The sequence below is a fragment of the Serinus canaria genome, chromosome 1, assembly GCF_022539315.1.
Source record: "Serinus canaria isolate serCan28SL12 chromosome 1, serCan2020, whole genome shotgun sequence".
Classification (NCBI taxonomy): domain Eukaryota; kingdom Metazoa; phylum Chordata; class Aves; order Passeriformes; family Fringillidae; genus Serinus; species Serinus canaria.
The window spans coordinates 55,392,316-55,416,305 of record NC_066313.1 but is presented as its reverse complement, the minus strand read 5'-3'; the positions used below and the strand labels follow the sequence as shown (position 1 = coordinate 55,416,305).

General features: G+C 38.0%; 1 protein-coding gene across 1 annotated transcript in view; it reads left to right on the top strand.

Annotated features, from left to right (window-relative positions):
* The window catches only part of DGKH (diacylglycerol kinase eta), a 160,056-nt gene that overhangs the window by 76,707 nt on the left and 59,359 nt on the right, over positions 1-23,990 (top strand). Inside the window, exons 3-6 of the mRNA XM_018908691.3 lie at positions 4,833-4,943; positions 6,351-6,431; positions 22,665-22,769; positions 23,065-23,197. Of these exons, the coding sequence (XP_018764236.2) occupies positions 4,833-4,943; positions 6,351-6,431; positions 22,665-22,769; positions 23,065-23,197 (430 nt within the window). The remainder of the gene's footprint in view (positions 1-4,832; positions 4,944-6,350; positions 6,432-22,664; positions 22,770-23,064; positions 23,198-23,990) is intronic.

Sequence of the window (23,990 nt, the reverse complement as noted above, 5' to 3'; positions counted from 1 at the left end):
TTTTTGCTTGTTTGCACAATGATCCACTTTCAGCAGTGGAACAGAAAAGGCTGTTCAGGAGCAGCATGTGAGTCCAGTGGCCATGCATTCCCATGGTACTTCCTCATGGCAAATTAAAGGGCCCACTTACAGCTACACTGTCCTTGAATTTGTCTATTCTCTTCTTTTTTGTGCTTCTGATGCTGTCTGCCTATACAATCTCTTGTGACAGCAAGCTTCATGAAATCACTACCTGCTATGTAAAGATGTGCTACTTTTTATCTTTGCTAAGCTGATCTCAAGGTAGTTTTGTCACATTCCTCCTTGTTATAATGTTGTGGGCTTTGGTGAGCTATAGCTCTGCAGTCACCTTAATGCTTTTTTAAACATTCCTTAATGTTTTTTTAAACATTCTTCACATCACCCCCTTGGTCTTCTGCTCTTCAATCTCTCTTTTTGTGAGGCAGCTACTGTTCTGTGAATCATTTGTGTTGTCCTTCTCTGTACCTCCTTTTAACCCCATTTCAGGAGTTAGAGAAAGCAGAACTGTCTGACACAACAGTGTTACAGAGCAGCAAAATTATATTCTGTGTTGGGTTTGTTGCTTTTCTTAGTGATAGGCAAAATTTCATGGCATTTCTGGCTGCTGAGCTTAGAGAACTGCAAACTGTGACTCACAGATCTCTTCTTTACTCAAAGTTGGTGTGAGAATGTTAATGAGGTTTAGCTTTTTCCTTGAAACAGCTTTCAGTTCACACTATGCCCTTTTCCCAATCTAGTTCTAATAACATTTCTTCCATATTCTTTGGTGGAAAGCCTTGTCAAAGGCTTTCTAAAAATCCAGGTCTACAGGGTCCTAGTTGATCTACTTGCTTTCCTCTGCACCTCCTGAACACATGGTAGGTAGCAGGGCAGTATTTTCCTTCGCAAAAGCTCTGTTGACTTTTTCTGGTTGGATACATATGGGCTCAGCAGTATTCTTTTGTATGGACTCTACTGTCCTAGCAGGAGTGAATTTTAGTATCAATGGCCCTTTTGGGACCTTCAAGGCTCCCAGGTCAATGCCACCTGGCCCACATGACTCAGTGATTTGTCTGGTCTAGTACTTCCCTACATGCCCTCCACCTCGATGCAGCTGTTCTGATGTTTGGAGAACATGCTGTGTGAGATACCACCTCATCATCTTCATTGGTAAAGACAGATGCTGAGGATTTGATGGGCTTCTTTCCTGTGGCCTTCTTATCCTTGAGTACCCTTTTCACACTTCGGTTGGAAAATGATCCTGCCAACCTGCTAGCTGTGTTTCATCTTTGAAAGTTTTATGAACATTTTAGTCTCAGCATGAGCATCTGTTGCGAGGTTATCTTAAAATTCTTCTTCACGCTCCTAATTTCCTGTTTGCATCTGACTGCCCTGTTCTATGGCCTTTACTGTTCTCATTTTCATCCTCCTCACTTTCAGAAATTTCCTTATGTTCTCTTAGTCACTCTCCTGACACATTTTGAGCAGCATGTCCACTTATTTACATGAAGAGAAGTAGAGGGTAGACTTTAATAATTTAGTGGTTTAGTTTGTAGTTGCCAATAGTGGGTCCACAATTAGTTTATTATTTTTTGAATTCATAATATTTTCTCTTTTCTTTCTGTCTTTCTGGCAGCAGCAGAAGTAAAAAATTTACCTTTGCAGAAATGTTGGGCTTTACAACATGAGTGAATGAGAAGTACTGCAATGTGGTTGGTTTTCTTTTAAATAAAAACTGTTGGTTTGACTTTTCAGGTGTTATATACCGGACACTTAAAAATCTGCTGATACAAAAGAGGATGTTTCTCATTTTTAGTGACCTGAATACCCATAAATCAAATTTGTTTTTTGTCATTTTTTTGAGATTTTGGAGATGCAGAGTTGCATTTGACATTCTTGGATAATTGGTCACATGTACTCCTTAATTTTATGAAAAACGGCTGTGATTTTTATAATTAGATTTCTTCTGTAAGATATACCACAGTGGAACACTGGGATGTTATATTGTAATATTGTCAATCATTTTCTTTACTAATAGCTAAAATATTAAAGATTGTTAGGGATTCTATTCTATTCTGTTCTAATTATAGTATTATACTCCTGGAGGGACATTGCATTACTAGATGACACAAGATGCAGGATGGAGAAGTTCAGAGGTTTTGGCAAGCTGATGAGAGGTGATTCTGTAAAAGGCAGAAGTAGTGTGGGATTGTGGGATCTGTACTTCTTGTTTCTCCTAAATTACAGTAGGAAAGAAGTTAATGTAATTGGAGTGATTATTGCTTATGCTTCAGATTTAATGTCCAGCTGGGATTAATTATAAAAAGGCTTTTCAGAACAGTGAGATCTTGGAGCACTGTCTTAATTGCCATGGGGAGAAGAAAAAGAACTACTTTCTTAAGGTGTAGTTATAGCTTGATCATTGCTTTTGAAAAACTTAACATGACCTGTGTGTAGGAAATAATGAGGACCCAAATTCAACAACCTGGGAGGTCCCTTCCAATCTGAATTTACTGGAAATGCTCTTACTTGATATAGACTCAGGAAAGCATTATTAGCAAATTACTTAATGACTCATTGGCAGATGGAATTTTAAACATTTTAGAGTCTAAATAAAGTTAATTAAGGGTATTGGGCTAAAGCTTTGTGCTCAGTTTTGATGCCTGCAGTCATGGATTTTTCTATTTTAGATGGTCAGACCTCAGCCCAATATAGTTATTTGTGGTAAAATGTAAATTTCATGTGTGTACTTCATTAAGTACTTCTACTTCTTGGGTAAATGTTTACCAGATTTTTTTTTAGATTTTGATACAAAAATAAATTATCTAGACCCTGCAAGGTTATTTACTGCCAGCTTTAGAAAGCTAAGTTCAAATGGCTGACTTGCAAAATAGATTTAGTTTTGAAGGTTTGTTGTTAGGGATATTGGTGTTTAAGGAGTAAGTAGAAATAGGAGAGAATGGTTTAGTAGGGATAAAAATGATAAGATAGAGTTAACCAATTCTTTAGTGAGTAATACATCAAGGTTTAGGGAGTGTTGTGGGTTTTTTTAACACAGTTTAAAAGTCCCAAAAGTATTAAGCATAATGTATGTTCTGTGTCTCCTAGTAAAGCTAGTGCACTTCAGGGAGTATGGATTTCCTTCCATTTTGGAAATTTTCCCAGTAAGTCAGTGTCTGTCATTAATGTGGAGTACTACCTGGAACTTCTCTAATCTTAACATCTTCTGACCCTTGAAAAACACACAAGTCAACTGCTCCCGTCCTTGTGATGAGCTTCCAAAATCTCAGAGTGTGATATGAAGCATAGGTGCTGCATGGCTACAACAGACAGCTTTGGAGAAGTGCTTGTATTTGCTAACTGGTTAAATCTATTTATATCATGGAAAATTAGCTTATCTTGGGGTCTGATCAGAAAATTGCAGTGTCTTAAAACAGTGTATGGTGAGCAGACCCTTTCTACTGGGAATTGCTATCCCTTAGCTAGAGCAGGAAGGCTGAGACTGAATCCCCTGGTCTGGGCTGTTGGCATGTGAAGCAAACTGTGACAAATCTAAACTTTCAGCTACAATGTTTGAATGGAGAGGGTTGCTTTTTTGAGAGCATTAATTCAATTGCTTTGTGATCGTTGGACCGCATTTTTGGTTTGTGACGTTAGGGCTATCTAAATGAAGGGTGGGATCTCTGTACATAACAGCAATGTTTCTCATTTCGAGGAAATGGTAGGAACAGTAAAGTGCTTTCTGCTTTTTCTGTGTTTTTATTACTTGCATTAATGTTCAAGAGAATTTCACATTTGATAATAGAAGATGTTTATAAACTTTAGGTCAGGTCTTGGTTAATTTTGCAGAACCTCTAGAATAACTTCAAATGATGTTTGTCCCACATTATCTAGAAATTGTTTTATAAGATTCTTATCATGTTTTTACGTTACAAATGGGAAAAAATCTGGAAATAGTAATTTTGCAATATAATATCCAGACATACTTGCTTTTTCTCCTATCTATTGTGCACTTCACCACTGAAGAAAGTTTGAGACTCATGCAGTTATTATTCGGTGTTCATGTCGTTTTGTCTGATTAAGTGGAGAATTTCTCTAATTGGATGAATCCCACAGACACTGATGCAAACAGCATCCACCTTTAAAATATACTAATTTGCCTCTTATTCATTTCAAAAAATAGGATTTACATAGACAGGATTCAATATGCAATGGAAAGGTTTGGATCAGTGAGTCATTTTTTGCCTAAAAAGATTTGCATGGTAAAAATATCCCTATCTGTTACTGTCCTCACACTTTCCAGATAATAATTATCTGTAATGGTTAGCTGATTTCATGCTGAAGGCTTCAGTTCAGCAACACACTCAGTGTTGCGTGACTTGCACCAAACTGGATTAATCCCTCTAGTTTAAAGTAATTCTTGTGCTTGAATCAGACACATTGAAGTACCCTGTTGAATTACTATCTGTGTGAAAATTGTTTTCTCCTCAACATAATCAATTTTGGAACTGGAAATTACCTTTGTTGATGGTTTTAGTATTTTTTCCCATGTTGTGCCACCTTCAGTTGTTGTTCAGTTTAATATTTGTGGCTTTGCAACTATCCAGACAATTGAATTATTGGCAGTTTACATGTAAAATTAGCATTTTGCCAACATTGTCATTCTTTAAAAAATAGCAATGCAAAATCTGGTGGTCCAAAGAATTAGTCTCTATTTAATGTGAATAAATAAAGTTTAAATTTACATTTATATTGAGGTGTAACAAAAAAATGTAACTTTAATCTATATGTGCAGCTATTTCTACATGTTTCTATATTTTAATATTTTTCAGACAAGTATAAAAGAAGGATTACTACTGAAGCAAACCAGCTCTTTTCAGAGGTGGAAAAAGCGTTATTTCAAACTTCGAGGTCGTACTCTTTACTATGCTAAGGATTCAAAGGTAATTCTGTGCTATTAGTGTCTAATGCCTTTTTTTTGTGACTTCAGTTTTGTTTAGGCTTTTAAGTTTAATGCATTTAATAAGTTTAATAAGAATAATAATTTAATTATTTGTTCACAGTTGTTTTATATAAAAAATGCTGTATATAGGATGTAATGGGTTAAATTAGCTTTAAGAAAGATTGGTTATTTCTCTTGATTTTTTTCATGTGAAGTTTATCACAGTTATTTTAAGCTTTTGGTCTATTCAGACAAATAATAAAGTCATTCTAAGGAGTTGTGGAGTTTTTTGTGGCTCTCAGACAGTAAAAAAAAGTAATAACTGGATAATGCTTAAAAGTTATCACTAAGGCTGCATTCTATTAAAACTCTTCTGCTCTGAGGCCCATAGAAACAGTTAGGGCTTTTTACAGGGGCACGTGGTCGTAGGACAAGGGGGAATGACTTTAAACTGAAAGAGGATCCATAATATCCATATTTGGATATTAGGTAGGAAGATGCTCTTTACTGTGAGGGGGTGAGACACTGGCCCAGGCTGCTCAGAGAAGCTGTGGATGCCCCGTGCCTGGAAATATTCAAGGCCAGATTGGATGGGGCTTTGAGCAACCCCATGGCAGGGGGTTTGGAGGTAGATGATCTTTAAGGTCCCTTCCAACTAAAACCATTCTGTGATTCTATGATAAAGATGGGAAAAGAAGGTGTTACGAGTAGGCAGTTGTGCCAGTACTCAAAGGCATGCTGAATCCAGACATCCTAAAACTCCCCCAATATTGATTCTCCTCCCTGTGGCATGGAAGAGGAAAAACATGTTAGGGCTAAAAAAAATGTTGGACTGCTCTTCTGTGCTACAAAACCCATCATGAACATAACAGAACCTAACTGATCCTTTGCCAGAGGCTGGAGTGTTAAGAGTAGACGTAAATTTCTCTTGTTTGAACATCAGACAAAGGCCTGGAAGGGATCAGTTCAGCCCTTTGAGATGCATCTCCTCATATGGATACTATATCATGACTTTAGGGTTCCATCCTAAAACTAAATAATTAACTTACATTTCACTGTGTGTGAATCTCTTTCCTCTGACACCGCATTTATGCTGCACAGTAGACACTCTAAAGCTTTAATATGTAAGAAAACCCCCTTCTTTTAAAAGAGATTTTAAAGCAATATAATTATTGAGCCGTTTTTTATGCTCTCATGTACCATTTAGAATAGCAAGTAGGACTGTGTTTAGGGCCAGTTAGGAAATTTTGTCACATCCTCAGTGTGTTCTATTTTTTTCACTACTTTTATTTTCTATTTGTATTTTCTAATTGGAATAGACGCAATAAAATTAAAGCACATTTTGTAAGCGTAGCTGAAAGTGGAATCAGACTTAATTTCATGCTTCTATGTTCTTTTCCCTTCACAGTCTCTAATATTTGATGAAGTTGACCTGTCAGATGCCAGCGTAGCTGAATCAAGCACAAAAAATGTCAACAACAGCTTCACGGTATGGAACAATTTTAACACTGTTTTTGAAGGCTGTGGATAGACTGTTACTAAGAAAATTGAGGATCCTCTCAATTGCTTATTTTCCTCTGTTTGGAAATAAAATTTCTTTTTTTGGAAATGGTTTAATGTATGAGAACAATACCCTGTAAGCTCTAGAACATTTTATTTCAGTGAGCAGAAATGTGAGATGACAGTTGTTTCAAAAGATGATGATAGAAGACCTTAAAAATACAAGATTTAGTACTTAGCACTTATTATGGGTTTGTGCTATAGTTTCTCTTAGAGGTGACATGCTGAATTAAATCAAATGTAATTGTGTTTTTGTTTTCATTTTCTTAACATGACATTTTTATTTTCTTCCTATATTGAAGTGTATTTTATTTTTTTCACTGCCAATCATACCCAGATATGTTTCTGTCATGTGGAAAAGCTGTCCCTACAGTCTCAGCTTGATTCTGATACTGCTGTAAGAACATAGAGTATTGATAAATCCCTGTTTCTGTAAGTTCACAGGTGTTATTACACAAATGACCCTTCATTTATTGTTCAGCTGTCTGTTAGAACTAAGTGATAATGTCTGACACAATTCCTCTGCTGATTCTTAACCTCTAGAGAAAAAGATCTTGAACATGAGCTAGTTATGAGGAATACCATTGGTGAAGTTGTCCTTTTGAAGGATATTTTGAGATGTCCCACTGACTGCAATGGCTTAATTTTCCTTAACTGAATGTCTCTAAAGGTTAATTTTCAATTTTCCTGACATTTTTAAGTCCCCAGGTGACCCATATTAGTTCATATTACCATATTACAAGCCTTTTTTTTCTCCAAAGAAGCCAAATGCAAGCTTCATGAGAGGTTCATAGTTTATTCTTGCTGTGGGATCTCCCAGGCAGCTGCTGAAGCAGTCAGAGCACTTCAAAGATGTGCTTGTGTTGGCCTTGACACCCAGTGCGTTGTGTCAATCTAAGCTGCTTTGCTGACTAAGAATCCAATCAAAAAGACTACTTTGGCAGAAGGTCTCAGGTGAGGTGGTGGCTGTGTAAGGTACTAGCCTGTCTCTTGGAAAGGTTCTTTCCAAACTAAAAGTTCTGCTTCTTCAGAAAAGTGGGATGCTTGGGCTTTTTACTTTTTTTTTTCCTTTCTTTCTTTCTTTCTTTTTTTTTTTTTCCTAGTTCAATATTTGGTGTTTTGGTATCCTTTGTAATCCTTTAGGCCCACTCAGCATCTCATTCTTCACCAAAAGCATGTTTTGCTTCTAATATCATGACTTCTGAGGAAGACAGTAGTGAAAAAAGTCATCTCTGGCTACAGCTTTAACATCTTCAGAGACACTGTTTATTTTCATGTCCTGGGTACTTTAGGGCAAACAGTGTTTTCTCTAAGGAGTCCTCAAATTAATTTTGAAAAATTATTTGGATGTAAAGCTCTCCTGGATTGAAGAGTCATCTGATTTGACTGTGAAATATGGTAATAGTCGTCAGATTGCTTAATCTTTTGGCTTCTTTCTTTGTGTTTGCCTAACCCAGTCTCCCAGCAACACAGCTCTGTGGAGTGAGACATCTCTGACCTCGCCTGCACTGGGCTGGACTCAGGGGCTGGGGGTGGAGTGGGTGGTTAGCTCTCCAGCAATACTCCTTATAAATAAAAAGAAATCTTTCTTTTTGCCTTTTTATTTTCTTCCATCTTAAAAGGTAATTCTTCTTTTCTTAAAATTATGAGTCTTTTTATTTATGTTTTAAGTCATCTGTTAGCATTCTCTTTGTTAAAAAAGGTAAAAATCAAATCCTTAACACTAGTCTTCTCTAGTTAATGTACTCCTCTTGTTTTTTGTCCCATTAGATAATATTTTTAACACAAACTGATGTAAATGGAATATACACCAAAGGACAAATTTTCCAGGAAAACACACCTTTACAAATTTATATTAAAAAATGATTTTAAGTTTTTGTTTAAAAACCATTTTGTCATTTCACTTAGATCATACCCTCTCCCCTCAATTTTCCACCCCCAGCTTGTAGACATTTTGCCTTCTTTTGCCTTTTCTAGTTTGTATGTTTGATGGCAGAGGTGTGTGTCAAGTTTTTCCATGCTCTTATTTTGGATAAAACTCAAGTCCTAGAATTAGTCATAACACATAGATTTAAGGGTGAGTTTATTTGTAATGCTTGCAGAATATTTTATGTAACTAAATACCACTGTTTGTTCACCAGAATTACTTTGCTATTTCTCTGCAAACAAGTTGAGGTTAAAGGGAAATTTGAGGTACATAATATCTGCTAATTAAAATACAGAGCTGATAAACTTTAATCAGCTCATTTGTTTCATTTTTTTCCTTACTGCTGATGATATTACCTTTCAGTGAATGATCAACTCACTTGTAGCGATAAGTTTCTAGTGTACAACCTTGCCTTTTAAGAGTTTGTAGGTGTTTTGTAGTTCTGAGCACCCTTACCTAGAGGTTAATAGGTAACTTATAATGAAAGGTATCCCTTGATTTCAGAGGCCTTTACATAAAACACTCAAGGCTGGATGTTTCCTCCTGCCTTGTTAGGTACCAGCGTCCCAAGTCTATGGGAAGAGGGTGAAGAGGTTCCAACATGCAGTGAGAAATTTGCATCACCCTCTCCATCAGCCACATCAGGAACCCAGGGGGGATTTGCTCAGCCCATGACCAGTTCAGTGGCATGAGTGAGTGCTGAGTCCTCACAGAGATATTGGGCACTCTGCAGAACATGTTTTTCCCCAGAACTTTGCTTCTGCCTTGGGGGGTGGTTTGTTTTGTCTCAGCACAGCCAGAGGAGTGTAGTTGCTCAGCATGTTACCCCTCTGGGGAGGCTCCTGGGATGAATCAGTCTCTCACCCTTATTGCACAGGAGCAGATGGGGCAGTGACCAGTTCTGCTGAGAGCTGTAATTCCTTGTGCATTCTGGTTTGCAGGCATGGAAGCTGGCTTGTTGGTACCTTGAGTGCATTTAGAAAAACCCTCTTTATTGTTCTCAAAATGAGATTTGAGACCAAATGGGGCTGAAGAGTGTTCTCTGGTGTGTAAGCGTGGGCTTGTAGAGCAGTGGTGGTGTGCTTTTGTTCTAACAGGTATAAGGGATGGGATTTTAAAATGCTAAAAGGATTCTTGAACAGGCATATTCAGACAATGAAGTTCCTCAAGGCAACAAAGGTGACTATGGATTGTGATTTAAAAGGAAGTTATCTTAGGTGAAATTTGGGCTGAAGTTTCTACCTCAACCTTGCTTTTGATGATGAAGAACTGATGCACATTGCTGAGGAAAAAAATCTGTAGATGTTGAGCATGCTGCCCTTTAGTAGTTGAGGAACATGGTTGTATAAAATGCTCTGGATTACTATAAAATCTGTGTTAGAGTCTCATGTTCAATGCACAGGCTTCATGTGGCAGCACCTGTATTTTAATCCATCCAAACTTTTCTTTGAAACTCTTAATTCAGTTATGGGTTTCTTGATGGTAAATGTAATGGAAAATAATAATATGGTAAAATACTGGTTTTGAAGCACCAGTTTGTATAGCTGGCTTTACCTAATTGCATCTAAGAGAAACAGAGAAAATAGTTTCTCTGTCATTCTGGAAGGTCCCCTCTAGGAATATGAGAGTTAACATACTGTATGATACTCAGGATGGGGATTCAGCTTGTCCTAACTTCTGGGTGGGACTTGATTGGTTTATAGGCCCCTAAATTTAGATATCTAAAATAAAATTATTAGGTCTTTAAAGCAATTTCTGTAATTCTGTAATGCTCAGTTTAGTTTAGACTCCAGTGATTTATTAACTGATTCTCCCTTAGCTACAATAGCAGCTTTTTCATCCAGGGCACCTAAAATGTAGGCCCTTGCTTTCAGCTTTCTGAATCAGGTGCTGAATCAAGTGGTTTTTGTTGAATATGCATCTTCTGAAAGTTGTCATCTTGAGCAGGAGAAGCTGCAGTAGGCAGATCTGCTATCCTGGAAAGCCTTCTGTGATTTTTAGTAATTGGAGACTGGCTGGAAAGGAGACTTTACGTTCCAGCTAATAACGCTGATTACTAGGATTCTGGATATGCTTGCAGAAATGTCTGACATAGTACATTTTAGCTGATGGATTGGTTTTAGCAATGCTTGAGCATAGAGTCCTGATTATTTATCTGTGAAAAAAATACATCCTTGGAGAACTTTTGAAGTGTTGGGCTTTAATAAAGTTTTCTCACCTGGTGTTATGATGCAAAGGCAGTAGAAACTTATAAAGTATTTCAGTTTTATATTTTATATTATGTCCATTTGATTTAACTATTTTCCAAGATAAATAATATTTGTCAACATTCTTCTATACTCTTACCTATTCTTGCTGTTCTCCTGATTGTTACTCAGCAGCATCATCTTGTAAGTGACATTACATGCTTGACACTCAAGGAATCCCAAGTCACAGACATCTGGGATTATTTTATAAATTAATGCTCATTTACATTCCATATGGATCCCAAGTTTTGTCTGTTTTCTGCAGTCGCATAGTGTGAATTTTTGTGTCCCCTATTTTGGTACTAAGATCCTTCTTCTGTTAATTTGGAGCTGTCTGTAACTCATAAATATTTAATCTGTGCTTCTGTGGTGTGCATTTCTTTGTTTTTACTAACGCTGAAATTTTTCAAGTCACTGTACTCTCTACTTAATACATTGCTTGGCTCACTTTGAAGTGCCTTGGAGATCAAGAGGGGGAACTAAGTAATCAAAATTTTGTGCTGTCTGCAAATATTCCTGTATTGCTACTTTACACTTCTCTTCCAGTTTAAGAATCATGCCACAAAATTTTGTTTGAGAATAACAAGCTGCTTATTATCTATTAATCTTTTTTCATATTAAAAATTCTTTTTATTCCTTCTTACTTTTTTATATCCCTTAGCTTTTCATCTCCTTGCATGATGGTCTTTTTAGTTTTATAATTGGTCTTTTCAGTTCAATGATTGATTAAACATGATTATGGATCAGCCTGATTTAACTTTTCTGAACAGTAAGTAATGTTTTTCAATTTAATCCCTTTAATGAATTAATTACTTTATGGGTTAATTTTTCAATGTATTTTTTCTTATTATATTAAAAAAGGCCCAAACAAAACATGAATGGCATTTCATTAAACTTAGTCCCTGAATGTAACTTTGTTATAAATTTCTTTTTTCTTTGATTTTCACTTTTTTTGATCAGACATATGAGTTCACTTGGACTGAAAAGTAGGGAATTCAGCTTAAAATGTTTTAAACAGCAACAAAAAATCTTTTTGCAGCTGTCTATGATTTCCTTTGTATTCTGTAAATTTGGATAGATTTAAAAAAAAATAAATATATATATATATATATGCTGATTGTCCTTGGATATATTATTTTTAGAAGATTAGAGTTTTTCTATAGGTTAGTGAAACTAAATATTCTATTGGAGCAACCGTACTTCAAGTGTGGTTAAAATTTATATTGTCTTCTTCTATTTTCTATTGTTTTCTTACAGACCTTTGAATACCTTATTTCTTATCCATATTTCTGAATGCAGCATATCCTATGTCTTGGTTGGGATGTAAAGTTTATTGGCATATGACTTATGTGGAACCAGCTTAAAGGATAAAGTAATTCTTTTCATCTTTGTGCAGCTGCTGTTTTCAATGGGAGGTGGCCCAGTTGTACTGGAATCCCGATTCTTGTGATTTGTCAAGATTTCAAGTTGAATACTGCTGCCAGTCCCTAAAGGCAGATTGCTTTTAGCACTTTATTTCAGTCCTGTTGCTTGTGACATCAGTCAGCTCAGTTTGCATCATGGAGATTAGCTACTTCTAATTGATTTTAGAGAACTAACTTTGTAATATTCACTATGGGCTTGGGAGACAGAATGTGTTGCCAGAATTTTGCAGTATGTTTCAGAGATAGTGGCAATTTCTCTGGACTTGGACATATTTTGCTTCTTTCTTGCCACTGAGATATTTTCAGAGTTGTTGTTGAGATTTTTCTTCAGGGACTACAAAAACTTCAGGGAATGTGAGAATTGCTTAACCTCCCCCAAGCCACATCAGGAAGAAAGAAGACAAGCCTTTTCCCAAGTTTAAAACCTTTCATCTTTGAGTTTGGGCACTCCCTCTGTCTTTTCAAATATTAAGAGACAAAGAGAGATGTTTCTAAAGCTGGGAATAATTATCCTAAAACTTTTCTTTTTCTTTTTTAAAATTTAAATAAGCTGACATCAGTTGAATTTTGTACTGACTCTTGATTTGCCTGGAGTTCGGGCTCTTGAGCTTTATTTAAGTGCAGAAAGCTTATGGAATCTAGTGGAGGTAGTCCTCTGCTGCTGTCCTGCATGTTTATGAAATCCAATTTACTGCAGCTGCATCTCAGTAACATCAGGAGATGGTTTCTTTACTGATAGCCTCAAGCCTCTTTCAGATGTTCTTCTATCTCAGTCTGGTTCAAAGGGCTGCTCACCTGAAGGTTACACAGATCTTTCTCTTCTCTGGCCTTTCTGCTGCTTTTCTTTCACTGTCTTTCTTACTTCTTTAGTTTGGTGAAATCATCTTGCTACTCCTGTGTTGGCAGGCTCCTAAGATCCTGGGGTCAGCAGTTATCCTCGAAGTTCCAAACTTGATGTGGACTCCCTTGATTTCACCTATTGCTAAGCAAACACTGCCTTGCTTGTAGCCTGGATTGATTAATCTTTCTGGTTTGCTCTGTAAGAATACTCTGGAGCACAGCTATCCATATTCTTTTTTTCTTTGTAAAAATCTATTTTGAGTAAATGTCTATATATAGTTTCTGTTGATGTTCCCTTGAAGGGAGACACTCTTGCTTGACTTCTCCCTTTAATAAACCACAGGGACATACAAGGAATGGGTTTGTGTTTGGAAACATGCTTCTGGTTTTTATCCTTTAAATCAGCAATAATCTCCTGGATTTGGGTATGTTTTGAAATTTCCTGTACATTCCAGTTGTGTGTTGTTGTTAACAGTATATACTGATGTTTCTGGGAGTTCAGACACATTTGCAGAGGTCTGCTTTAAGTACTGTCCTCTGGTGAGCTGAATCCTAGTCTCAGAGGCACTGTATTTTAAATTTTGTCCTTGTGATTATCAGAAGGGTCAGTGCATGGCACCGTTTAAAGATGGGGTAATGGGGGTAATGGCATATCCAGATGTTCCCCATGCCCTGTTGGCAGTGTAGAGCAGGGCTGACAGGTCCTGCAGTATCATCTGCAAAGGTGCTGGGTTCTCTTCTTGCCTCCAGGAGGTAGAACATGGCTGGAAATGGCTCAAGTTCCTGTGCTGGCTTCACCAGCATGACTCAGCTTTGCTCCAGTAGCTGACTCTTGGAATGGATTTAGCTTTTCCCTGGTTGTGAACTATCTGCTGTTTCATACAGATGGTGATTAGCCTCTAAGTGATGAAGGCTTTTTGATGCTCCCAACCTGAGCAACACCCAAACCACAGAAAGAGAGGGGAAGTGCTTTGGATTCCATTTTGTTCAATTTTCTACTCAGGGTTGGGATTTTTTTCTATATTCAGACAGTTTAGAAGTAAGACAAAAACTGAAATAGCAAATTAATATGCTTAGGAAAAGAAAAATTAGACAAAAGCCATTAGTGTGCACTTGTGATGCATTTAGGGTTTTTTCTTCCATTTGCCACTTGCTCATTTCCCCTCCCCCTCTCCTCCCATCATCTGACAGTTACAAAAAAATGTAATGAAGCTGAGAGCTCTTTCTAAGTTCTAAGCTTCTTATCTCTGACTTGATGCACTGTCCCTTTCCCTAGAGTGTCTGGAGATGTTGAAGCTTTAAGTTTCATTATGAAAAAGCAATAAAGCATTTCAGCTGTGGTGCTAAAAATCCATAGAAAAATTGCTTGAGATTGATCTGTTTCAAGGAAGCTGAACACTTTTCAGAGAGAAAAAAGGAGATACTTAAGAATGTGATCATTCTGGTCTGTATTGTACATTTTGATTTAAGTTGCGTTTGCCCGGAGCTTGTTTTCCACACATTTCATGCTTGGCAGAAATTTTTCAAAAATAGCTTGCAGAAAATTTCTGGTTCTCACTGGTGAAGCATTTGGGATGTGTGAAGAGTAAGCCAGATTTCATTCTTCCTGCACTTTCTAATCCATTCTCTGATGTTTATTTCTATTCATGCTTTAAAAGTGGTTAAAATACCTGGATAAACCTCAGAAAGTATTCCTCACTACAGTTCCTGTTTACCAGATAATTTTATAAATTAAGTCACTGCTTTAAACTTTGAAAAAGTTTCCTGTTTCTTGTGAACAAGGATCCCTGGCTTAAGGCAGCTGAACGATGTTTAAACAGGAATCTGTTATTACAGACAGGAAAAAATAGTCTTTTGCCGTTTTATGTTGTATAAATTTGCACCTAGTGCCATTAAATATATAACTACATCTTAAATCTGAGAAGCCATCCCATCTGATAGATGTGTAGTGAGCTGGTGAAACCAAAGCTAAGGGCACAGCAGTGTGAAACTAATGTGCTGAAGAAAGCTTTCTGCAAGGACTTTAAAGAAACATGCAGGCCTTGAACTAACTATATATAGCAGTTGCCAGTTTACATTTACAAGAATGGTTTATTGGTTTTGCTGTATTTAAATGCTGATTTAAAATAAGTTTCTAATTCTGTGGTCCAAGTCCAAGGAACTTTGCTACCCTGCTTCTTGTAACTGTCTCATTATAAAGTTATACTTCTGCAGGGAAAAGGTTTTCCTGTTAGCAGTTGGTTGAAGTTGAATACATGAGGTCGATTTGGGGAACTGGATTTCTGACAAAGTGATCTTTGCTGGATACTTTTGCAGTTCATGGCTGGACGTGTAACTGGATGACTCGATTTACCTGGATTCTGTTTTCACAGAATCATGGAGTGATTTGTGGGCTGGAAGTGGCCTCTGATGGCCATCTGGTCCACCCCCTTTGCTGAAGCAGGGCTACCTAGTCCAGGCTGTGTCTAGGCTTTTTAGCATCTCCAAGGGCAGAGACTTCACAGCTGCCTTGAGCAACCAGTGCCAGTGCTCAGTCACCCTCACTGTAAAACATTGTTTCCTGATGTTCACAGAGAGCCTCTGTTGTCTCAGTTTGTTCCCTTTACCTCCTAGCTTTTCACTGGGCACCACTGGAAAGAGCCTGGCTCTGTCCTCTTTGCATCTTCCTTTCAGGCATTTAGATACATAAGATGCCCCTGAACCTTCTCCAGGGTAAACAATTGTAGGTCCCTTAGGGTCTCCTCACATATCCCATACTCCAGCACCTTCACTGGAATGTCTGCAGTATGCCCATGTCTCTGTTGTACTGAGCAGCCCAGAACTGGACACGATGCTCCAGGTGACGCCCCACCAGGACTGAGTAGAGGGGCAGGTTCACTCCCTGGACCAGGGGATGGATACCCCTGGCCTATTTTGCTGCAAGGACATGTAGCTGGTTCATGCTCCATTTGTTGTGCAAGAGTACCCCAGGTCCTTTTCTGCCAAGTTGCTTTCCAGAGTTGATTGATGCCTGGGGTTGTTCCTTCCCAGGTGCAGGACTTGGGACATCTTGTTGAACCTAATGAGTTACTGCCAGCTCATTTCTCTAGCCTGTTGAAGTCGCTTTGGATGGCAGTGTGACCCTTGGGTGTATCAGCTACTCCTTCCCAGTTTTCTGTCATCAGTAAACCTGCAGAGGATCACTCTACCACATCATCCAGATCATTAATGAAGATGCTAAACAGGCCTGGTCCCAGTATTGTCCCATGAGGTACACTGCTAATTACTGGCCTCCCTCAAGCCATGCTCTGTGCTGCTGATCCCTTTGGGCTTGGCCATGCAACCAATTTTCAACACGCATCGCAGTCTGCTCATCCAGCTTATAAATCATCAGCTTCTCTAGGAGGGTCTTAGGGGATAGTGCTGGAAGCCTTACTGAAGGCAAGGTGAACAAAATCCACCTCTGTCTCCTTATCTACCAGGCCACTCATTTCATCACAGGTTACAAAAACATGACTTCCCCTTGGTGAATGAATCCAGGCTGACTATTCCCACATGCTTTCCTGTCTGTGTGCCTGACTGTATTCTGGGTGATGCTCCTTCATTTTTGCTCAGTGTGGTATAAAATAAGCCACCTAAATTACCCAGGCTGGATTCTACTGCAGAATGAAGTCCCTTTACCTTTTTCAATGATGCAACCATTTTTGTCCTGAAGCTCACTTGTTCTGGTGTTGTATTGGTGTAAGAGATGCTGTGTGGAACTAAGCCTTTTCTTTTCTAAAAACTCCTAAGAGTTTTTACTGTGGGAGCCAAAACCACACATTACATCAATATTTGTGAGCTTGGGAACAGTGAAATAGGAGAAGGCCAGGAAAAAGAGGGAAGCAACATTTTAGTGGAGAAGACAGAGCTAATTGTTCTGATTATAAATTCTGTATTGTACTGAGACAAATGTAATAACCATTTATTACCCACCTTGCTTTTAACTCCTCCCCTGTCTTTGTAATTTATACTTTTGTCTGGCTTGACTCATAATGAAAAATAACACTGACAATTCACCATAAAGCACCAACTAAGTACAACTTTGACAGTGATAGTACTGTTATAATTTATTTAGTATCCAGAAACCAAGAAACTGACTACTCTAGAAAGCTGTCCAGCTGTTATCACTGTGATTTTTGCAGACAGGTTCTGGAAGGTGTGAGAGCATCAATGACTACAGCAGTCCACTTCCACCATTGGTAGAGGTGCCTTCACCTGCCACACTCATACAGACCTACCTGCTCAAGAACAGGGGCATGGAGAAAAGGGGAATGGAAAAGCAAGAGAGGCGCAGAGCATGTTGTCCTAGTATTTGCCTGTTCCAGCTCACCAACATCATAAGCACAGAGAAGTTAATTACACTCCTGTCCCAGGCATTGAATACAGTCCCTAAGGAGAGAGTTGGGGTGCTCTCTCTGTATCATCCTCTCTTCATTATTTCCAAAAGATATTTTAAAAGTATCTGTCCAGAGAACAGGAAAACCATTTCCTCACCCCCTTCAGATTCTGTGTGATATTTCTACGTTAGTAATTTAATTCAAGATCAGGCATACAAATGCTATTAGTGTAATGTCTGATAATAGTTCAGAGTGGCAGAAGGTGCCTTAATGCAAATATCATGTTGCAGGAAGCAGAATGCTTTGCAGTAGTTGCTTTGTATCTACTTAGGTATAGAGCACTGTTCTCTTGATTAGCAAACACTGTGTCTTCATTTTGAATTTGTAAAAGAAGCCAGAATTGGAGCCAACAAGCTTTGTGAACTGTATTTTCTTATATATTCCTGATAGTAAAAAAAAAGAAAAAATTAGAATAAAATTTAGTCAACAGGCTTTAATTAAACTCTCTGTGATTTTATTTTATAGATTGTAAGTCTAAAACCACTGGGCTGAAGGCATGTAGAATGTTACTGGTTAGGTTATGCCCACTGAAAGAAGAAAGGACTTTCAAATTTACTCTGAATTTGATGACAATTTAATTTCCTTTCAAGATATTAAGCTTGTTCCTAGTAAGTGTTGTCTGAAAGAAAAGTTGTAGTAGTGATCCCAAATTTGGCTGTAGAAATGTCATCCTAGTAATTTCAAGATGTGTATGTACATATATATATGTGTATATGTATATTTTAGAAGAAAATTATGGTAGTGTTTGTGTGAAAATCCCAACTTAAGGCAAGACCTATGTGGTAGCAGAGTGAACAGTGATCTCTTGTTCTCTCCCTTATTCCCCATTCAAAAAAATCCCCCTACTTTTCTGAGCAGAACAAGAACATTATTGCAGTAATGGGTAGTTTTACTTCCCATTCAGACATTGTTTATTTCCTGGGATTTTTTAGGGTTTGTGTTGGTTGTCTTCAACTTTTAAGACTGTATGTGCTCACTCTTCCCAATGCCTACTGCATTAAAAATGTTTTTTATTCCAACTACCTCTATTTTATTACTTTCCAATATACTGCAGTATCTGCTCTTGGTAATTGTCTTTTCCAAAATCAGCAGTGACTTTTTGGCTACTTGACAATGGTGGAAAGTTTCAAAGGAAGGTAATCTTATTTATTTTTTAAGACCTTTTGACTGTCTTCATCTTTTGTGATTTGCTTCCTGCTTTGTCAGCATGTGAACTGTTGGCACCTGAGTTCCTTCAAGACTTAAGAGTGTTCTGATTCTTATGTTACCTTGGTGGTCTCCCAGTGGTTCCTGTAACACTACTTTGCATTGTGTTATAGAGCCTTCCCTTCCCTTCCCTTCCCTTCCCTTCCCTTCCCTTCCCTTCCCTTCCCTGCCCTTCCCTTCCCTCCCTCCCTTCCCTTCCCTTCCCTTCCCGTCCTTCCCTCTTCCCGTCCCTTCCCCTTCCCTTCCCTTCCGCTTCCCTTCCCTTCCCTTCCCTTCCCTTGCCCTTCCCTTCCCGTTCCCTGCCCTTCCCTTCCCTTCCCTTCCCTTCCCTTCCCGTCCCTTCCCTTCCTTCCCTTCCCTTCCCGTCCCTTCCCTTCCCGTCCCTTCCCTTGCCATTCCCTTCCCTTCCCTTCCTTCCCTTCCCTTCCCTTCCCTTCCCTTCCCTTCCCTCCCTTCCCTTCCTTCCCTTCCCTTCCCTTCCCTTCCCTTCCTTCCCTTCCCTTCCTTCCCTTCCCTGTCCCTTCCCTTCCCTTCCCTTCCCTTCCCTTCCCTTCCCTTCCCTTCCCTTCCCTTCCCGTCCCTTCCCTTCCCTTCCCTTCCCCTTCCCTTCCCTTCCCTTCCCTTCCCTTCCCTTCCCTTCCCTTCCCTTCCCTTCCCTCCCATATTCAGAGCAATATACAAGTAGTAATATATTTGGAGCACTGAAGATCAAAAAGGTAATATGTAATTGAAGAAAAGGTGCTCACTTGGGTCAGTAGAAGAGAATACACAAGTCTGAATATGAACACATTCAATAAGATAAAATTACTAGTTAAATTCAAATTTACATCGCAGGAAAATTGTTTTGAGTTCAGTTACATCCATTTAATTTTTATTATGTCTGTATACAGATTCAGTTGTCTTTAGTGAATGAACTTCAAACATCCCACTTAGTTAATCATAGCATTGTGTAAGCATTCAGAAGAAAGCATGCCATCTGTATAAATGCAAATAAGAAGGTTTAGGAAGTCAATCTCAATTTAGGATAAACAAGAAAAGCCATACTGAGCTAGTGTAAAGCTCATAAAACTGAGTTGAATCAAAGTATAATAATAATAGTAGCAGATACTAAAGAATGAAGTAGAAACAGCAGAGCTTATATAGTGATTCTTACCCTTCAGTCATTTCCCAACATTGACTCATGGCTGGACTTTTGAAGATCTGATAAGCTGAAGATGGCAGATATTGTCTTTTATAGTATATGATGCATTTATTTGTGATGAATTTTTCAAATGCCTTTTTGGACATTTTTAATTTTTGTTTCCTCAGTGTCCTTTGGGAATACTTTTCAAGTCTAAAGAATGCTTTGCATTTAGGGAAAAAACACTTGTTGTTTGCTAACATTTTCCTTGGCTCCCTGACTTCTTATGTTATATGAAATATCTTAAAAATAATGAGAGCACATTTTTTCCATGATTTTGTAGACTGAAATAGATGAGAAGCTAAACGGGCTTCTTAGTTCCTATTTATTTTATTTTATTTTATTTTATTTTATTTTATTTTATTTTATTTTATTTTATTTTATTTTATTTTATTTTATTTTATTTTATTTTATTTTATTTTATTTTATTTTATTTTAAAAAATCAAGCATTGTTGATACTTCTTGCATATAATGCATTTCATCTTTTTTCATGTTACTATGAACCTTCTTGGAGTTTGTTGTTTGCAAATATGTAAATCAAAGAGAATATATAGTTTAATTGTATTTACAAATATGTACATCTTCCCACAAATAGGTCAACTTCCCACTTTATTTTTGTAGCAATAATAATTGATCCTATATTCATATGATTGACAGTATCCTATTGAGCTGTTAGACTGCTGCAATGCTGTGAACTTCATTCAGATTTTTGCGCTCTGATTTTAGTAAGGAGCTGGAGTAGATGAATTTCCGGTGTGTTTACATGCATTGGTTAGCAGTGTTTGGTGATGTGATTCAATTGCCAATAAATGGCTGTGCAGGGCACTTTGAGAGGAAGTTTGGTGTCCCACCTTGGTTATTTATAGCTACTGTTCTGGTCCTCTGCCCTCTGGTCCTCATACTTACCCCTCCCCTGACAAAACTTTTGGTACCAAAGGGTGTCTTCATTGGTACTGGGTAACTAGGTGTGAGCAACTGAACCAGGGCCTTAATTTCAGAGTGGGGGAAGGGTGGAGGGATGCACAGTGGATTGTGACTAGTACTACTGAAGATAGGAGTAATATATATCTAGGTATTACTTGAAAAGATCAAGATTAGTCAGGAGTTTTCAGCAATAAATGCAGCTGTTTTTGCTTAATGGCATTTCACAACATCTGGTTACCGGTTAGAATCAGTAATAACTGTGGCAGCAGGGTGGACATAATGTGCTGAGTCTTGGGTGGATTTATCATTATTTAATCGTTATTATAATCTCATGCTATATAATAGGAAATAATCTGTCGTTAATATTTGCCCAAATAACACTTCTGTGTCCACTGAAACCTGGAAATTTCAGCAGAATGCTGATTGTTGTTGGAGCCAGGGTTATATTATGATTTAATGACTTTTCTTGGCTTCATTGGATGACCTGGCCTCGAAAAACATTTTGAAGTAATAAAGCGTCTGTTTGGCTCCAAACTAATGAGAGAAGCATTGCTCTTTGCATAAACTGTTCTTTAGGAAAAGCCATGGAGACCTACTAATAAACCTTATTAAAAAGCTTAAGCAAGATTGAAAGAAACAGAAAACAAAGAAACTATTCCTTTCCATGTGAAGTGAGTACATTAAAAAAAAAAAAAAAAAGGCAAGCCCAAAGCATTTTTGCCTCCCCTCCATGTGACTTGCAGCCTGCTGCACTTCAGTTACGTCGTCTCTGAGAGATGTTAAAGTGCAGCTCAGTTTAATGAAGGAGTGCATAGGACAAATCAAGGCTAGAGACAGTTTACAGCAGGGACTGGGTGAGTAACTGCAGCTGTAGATAAATGTTTACTAATATTGTGCAAATGTTGTAATGTCTAGCTTGTAGCTTGTATTTGAAAGAATACTCAGAATTACCATTTTTTGGTGGTCCTTTCTCTATTTTATTTAATTTGCAAGTGTTGGTGGTATGCAGTATACTATGCAGTAGATTAATGCATAATACTGATAAAGAATTAAATTTTATTTTTCAGACTTTCTACAACAAAACAAATAACTTTCCTTATTTTCTTGTACTTGTTTTAAATTCTTTGCCATGTAAGTAACTGCTTTGTCTATTTTAATGCAGTGCTCAAAATAATTTCAGTGGGAGTTAGCTGATAGTTTCTGCTGCCTTCCTGTTATTTTGATTATTTTTCTACTGTTTAGGGAGAGGGGAGAGCAGCTTGTACTCTGAATCTCTTTGGTACAGTATTTTCAGATTTCTAGAATCCAACTCTAGACCACTGAAAAATTCCAGCATCAACTTGTTCCAGGAATTCATTCAATTGTCCTAGTAGGATATGATTTCAACTGTTTGGTTTTGTTGTCTGTGCCTTTTTATAAAGATTTGTATGTGTTCTTATAATGAGTTGATATAGTTGGATATAAAAGTGCTGTTTTAAATTTTTGTGTGTATAAATTTGTGTGAATATATTATCAATATACGAGATAGTAAAATATGATGACAGCTTTTGTGGTTAAGACTTCCAGGCATTTGATTTTAATATGTTTTTGTCTCTAGCAATTGGAATGGACCTTGCAGTTGTTATGATGCAGTTATGAAATAGGATTGCAGTCTTAGTCAAATAGTAATTCACAGAATGGCTGTTTTAGCATTTCAGTGCCTGCCATTTGAGCATTTGAATCTCAGTGCATAGACAGAGAGCTGAGAAGGGGTAATGATTGATGTAGATTCCAGAGACCTGTACCAAAGCCTGATTTGAAACTTGGGAACTGTACAAGGAAAAGCAAACTCTTTTGTTGCTGGTAGTGCATTAAAGAAAATATTTTTAAGTGTTTAGGATCTTGCCTTGTAGGGCGTGTCATCCTCTTGCATCATCTCACGGGGAAGAGTACATTAAATATCATAGCCTGTCATGATTTACTCTCTGAATTAATCAGGATGTGTTATCTTTTTCAGATAATCACTCCATTTAGGAGGCTAATATTGTGTGCTGAGAACAGAAAAGAAATGGAGGACTGGATAAGCTCTCTAAAGTCCGTTCAGTCCAGAGAACACTATGAGGTAAGCTGACATCCCTCTTGGTGCAACCTGTTCTGGCTCAACCGATCAAGCAGGACACGGAACTGGAGTAGTGAAAAGCGTGTCTAATGTCAGAGTGAAGCTTCACTCACACAATGAGATCTTGTTGTCACACTTCAATTTGGAATTTTGGAGGGAGAGCAGGCTAAACACCCTTTGGAAAATCCTTTTGGGGAGCATTTCACTGTCATCCCCTGTAATATGGAACCGTGCATAATGTCAGTCACCGTAGCTGTGTTCTGTACTTGCAAATTTGTCTTAACTTCTCCTTTACTAGACCGCACAGTTTAATGTGGAACATTTCTCAGGGATGCATAACTGGTACGCCTGCTCCCACGCCCGACCCACCTTCTGTAACGTGTGCAGAGAGAGCCTCTCTGGAGTCACTTCTCATGGCCTGTCTTGTGAAGGTAAAATAACAATTGCTTCCCGTGGTTATCGTGCTATGTGTGTAGACAGATGGCTGCAAGTTCAGCATGAGTAATGATCCTGAAAATGAGTGACAAAAGAGCCTGAAGGGAGAAAACTCTACATGGGAGTGACCCTCCTCCGGGCAGAGGGACTGCTAATGATCTGCCTCACCTTCCTGTTGCTCCTGGGGCTTTTTTCAGTGTACAGAATAGAACACTTCTCTCTGTTGCAGCAACCAGTTTGGAGTGTACAGGGTGGAGGGTTTGCAAGAAAAGATCGGATTTATTTGATTTGAACATTCAAAAATGTGGAACCAAATAGTCTTGCTGGTTTGCAGAATCAGCATTTCTCTAAAAAAAAATCATGGTGGTGGTATTTTCTGCACCAAATCTAAAAGCATTCTTAACATTGAGCAAAGTGTTATGACCCTTGCCCTCCAGTTCTTGTTTTCTCTATTGCTGCTGCCTGATCCTGCAGTACACACTGATTTTCTGCTTTAAAAATTCTCTCATGCTCTGAGGGGGGTGTAGAGATGTAGATGACTGCATTTGATGGTTCATCAGGGGAAATCCAGCACAAAGAAAAAGGAAGTGTGGCTAAAACTTTAGCATTTAGCTAGAAATTATATTTAATTAACAAATAATTACAATATGCCTAAAACAGCCTATTGTTTTATTCATGCAAGTTCTGTGGAAAAGTGTAACAAGTCTGTTTGCATTTGGAGACAGCAGAAAATAAAGCATCTGTGTGAGCTTATGGGATGTATGAAATGTAGAGATATTTAATTACTAA